Here is a 2873-nt window from a genome sequence, read left to right as displayed (position 1 = left end):
GGGTTCTGTTAGCCATAGCTGCATTTCATGACTATGAAATTTGGCAAATGGATGTCAAAACCGCTTTCCTTAATGGAAAGTTGGCTGAAGATGTTTACATGAGTCGGCCAGAGGGTTTTGTCAGCAACGAGTACCCCAATAGAGTGTGTAAGCTAGGGGTGTAAACGAGCCGAGTCGAGCCGAACACTATAAAGCTCGAAGCTCGACTCGACAAAAATACTCGGGCTCGAAGCTCGGCTCAAACTCGACTCGAGCCTTGATTTTAAACTCGAGCTCGGGCTCGTGAAATACTCGACAGTCTCGAGCTCGGCTCGGCTCGGCTCGACTAATATATGTATATATATTTTAAAATCACTAAATTAAGTAATAACTATTAAAACATTCCATATTCTAATGTCCAAACTACTAAAAAAATCACAATTAAACGTCTAATATCAATAAAACATCACCCATAGTCCATATATGTCATAAGTTTTACATATTTTCAAAATACCAAAAATAAACAATCTTTAATGCAAAATAGCATCAACCATTCAAGCATCTTTGTCGTTTTTGCATACTTTCAAAATACAAAAAATAAACATTTTTCAATGCAAAACAGCTTTTAATACTTCAAAAATATACCAACTCAGCATCAAAACAGCTTCTTCAGCTTCTACCTGATGAAATAACAACAAACAACAATTAATTAACAGCTATGTAATCTAGAAACAACACAGCTATGTAATCTAGAAACAACACAAGAATCAATAAAAAACAACAAAATAAATGCAAAATACACAACAAAAAACTGCCAAAACCAGAAAAAACAGAAAAAAAAAACCACAAAAAGCTGCAAAAAAAAAAGAGAAAAAAACAGCAAAAAAATATTTAACAGCAAACAACAATTATTTAACAACTATTTAACCTAAAAACAGCATAAAAATCAGTAAAAACAACAAAAAAACTGCAAAAGAAATAATAAAAAACTACCAAAAACCATAAAAACAGTTAAAAAAAACTACAAAAAGCTGCAAAAAAGAAAAAAAAACAGCAAAAAAAAAAATTGTTTTCAACATTTTAAATAAACTTACTTATTATGGAATGGGAAGATTGATCTCCATTTGTTGCTTCTCTTTCTGAAATGTATAAACACAAGAATAATAAATATAATTGAAATTATAAAAACACATTAAAGGTGATGAAAAACAAATAATCATGCCTTTTTCTTTCTTTTTAAACCATAGAGGCTTCGACACCAATCTCCACCACAAAGTAAGACTTCTACCGTTTCAGTAGCCAAGGATGCTCTATATGTGTCAATAACTCTACTACCCGCACTAAAAGTAGGTTCCGATGCAACAGTGGTGATAGGAATTGCAAGTATATCTCGAGCCATGCGTGACAATATACGATACTTTAACGAATTTGACCGCCACCATTGTAAAACATCAAATGGTATTGGATCCTCTTCACAAATGTAACAACTCTCTTCAAGATAATTATCTAAATCAGATTTTTGTGGTTGTATATTTTCAACTGTTCTTACAAATTGAGCGAACTCAGACCAACCAGAAGATGAAGCTTGAATAGTCACATTGTTTCCTCTTAAACCAACACTTTCGCCATTTCCTTCACCACTACTAGAGTAATACTCATCTGCATATTCTTTATACAATTCATATAAAGCTTTTTTCACTTTGTCTATATTTTCACAAGCTTCATTTTCAGGATACATCCTAGGAAAGCAAAACTCAATAACCCTCATTTTGCACCTAGGATCTAAAATAGCACCAATAGACATCATTAAGTTGCAATCTCCCCAATATTTATCAAATTTTAGTTTCATGCACTTAACCATGTCATGAACAAACTCATCTTCGTTAGAATCTTCAAACTTCTTATCCAACAAAACTTTCACTCTAAAAATTTCATTAAGAAATAAGTTTGAAGTCGGATACTCACTCCCAGAGATGATATTAGTCGCAGAGTCAAAAACTTCTAAGATTTCACATACCTTTTCCACCTTCAACCAATCATCATTGCTAGGACAACAAAGATAGCGTGGCTCTCTTTCTTTGTACATTGGAAACACCTCTTTAAATTTGATTGCAGCCGACAACATTTGATATGTTGAATTCCATCTTGTCTTGCATTCAAGAATAAGTTTTCTATGTGGTAATTGCAACTGTTGCACAATCTCAGAAAACAAATTAAGTCTCCCTTCATTTTGATTGATAAACGTGACAGTTTCGTGAATATCCTCAATAATATAGCTAATTCTAGAAAGTCCATCTTGAACCATAAGATTCAAGATGTGTGCACAACAACGTACATGAAACAACTTTCCTCCACAAGGCAACTTTTTAACCCTTGAAAAAGTTTCACTTAGGATCCTAACAGCCGAATCGTTATTTGAGGCATTGTCAACGGAAATAGTGAACACCTTATTCTCTATACCCCAATCCTTAAAACACTTGTAAAGATTGTCAGCAATCTCAAGCCCGCGATGAGGAGGAGGTAAGTGAATAAAGCTAAGAACACATTTTTGTAATTGCCAATTAGAATCAACAAAATGGCCTGTAAGAACCATATACTCGATTTTCTGATTGGTAGACTTCCACATATCCGTGGTCACACTAATCTTTGAAATAGACTTTAATAAATTCTTCAGCTTGTTCTTTTCTATCTCAAAAACTTTTTCACAGTCTTTTTTAATGGAAACACGTGAGACATTTTCCCATTCAAGCATTCCACGCTTTTGCATCATGTTAAATCCTTCTTCTTCAACAATTGTGAAAGGATGCTCGTGCATAAGTATCCAATGCGCAACAGACTCTCTCATTTTCATCATATCAAACTTTCCATCAGTAAGGGCGGGAGTGACATGTTTT

The 2873-nt window shown here is 33.8% G+C and overlaps 1 protein-coding gene across 1 annotated transcript; it reads right to left on the bottom strand.

The window, feature by feature from the left end:
- Positions 1-587: 587 nt before the first annotated feature.
- Positions 588-2605, bottom strand: LOC145016641 (zinc finger BED domain-containing protein RICESLEEPER 2-like). Its single transcript, XM_078974891.1, has 3 exons — positions 1202-2605; positions 737-790; positions 588-659 (listed from the first exon to the last, which is right to left on the bottom strand). The coding sequence occupies exons 1-3, from the start codon at positions 2603-2605 to the stop codon at positions 588-590; spliced, it is 1530 nt and encodes a 509-aa protein (XP_078831017.1).
- Positions 2606-2873: the final 268 nt, after the last annotated feature.

The sequence above is a fragment of the Lactuca saligna genome, chromosome 9, assembly GCF_052625555.1.
Source record: "Lactuca saligna cultivar CGN05327 chromosome 9, ASM5262555v1, whole genome shotgun sequence".
NCBI lineage: Eukaryota > Viridiplantae > Streptophyta > Magnoliopsida > Asterales > Asteraceae > Lactuca > Lactuca saligna.
Note: the sequence above shows the minus strand (reverse complement) of the source record. Positions and strands in the feature narration are given on the sequence as shown.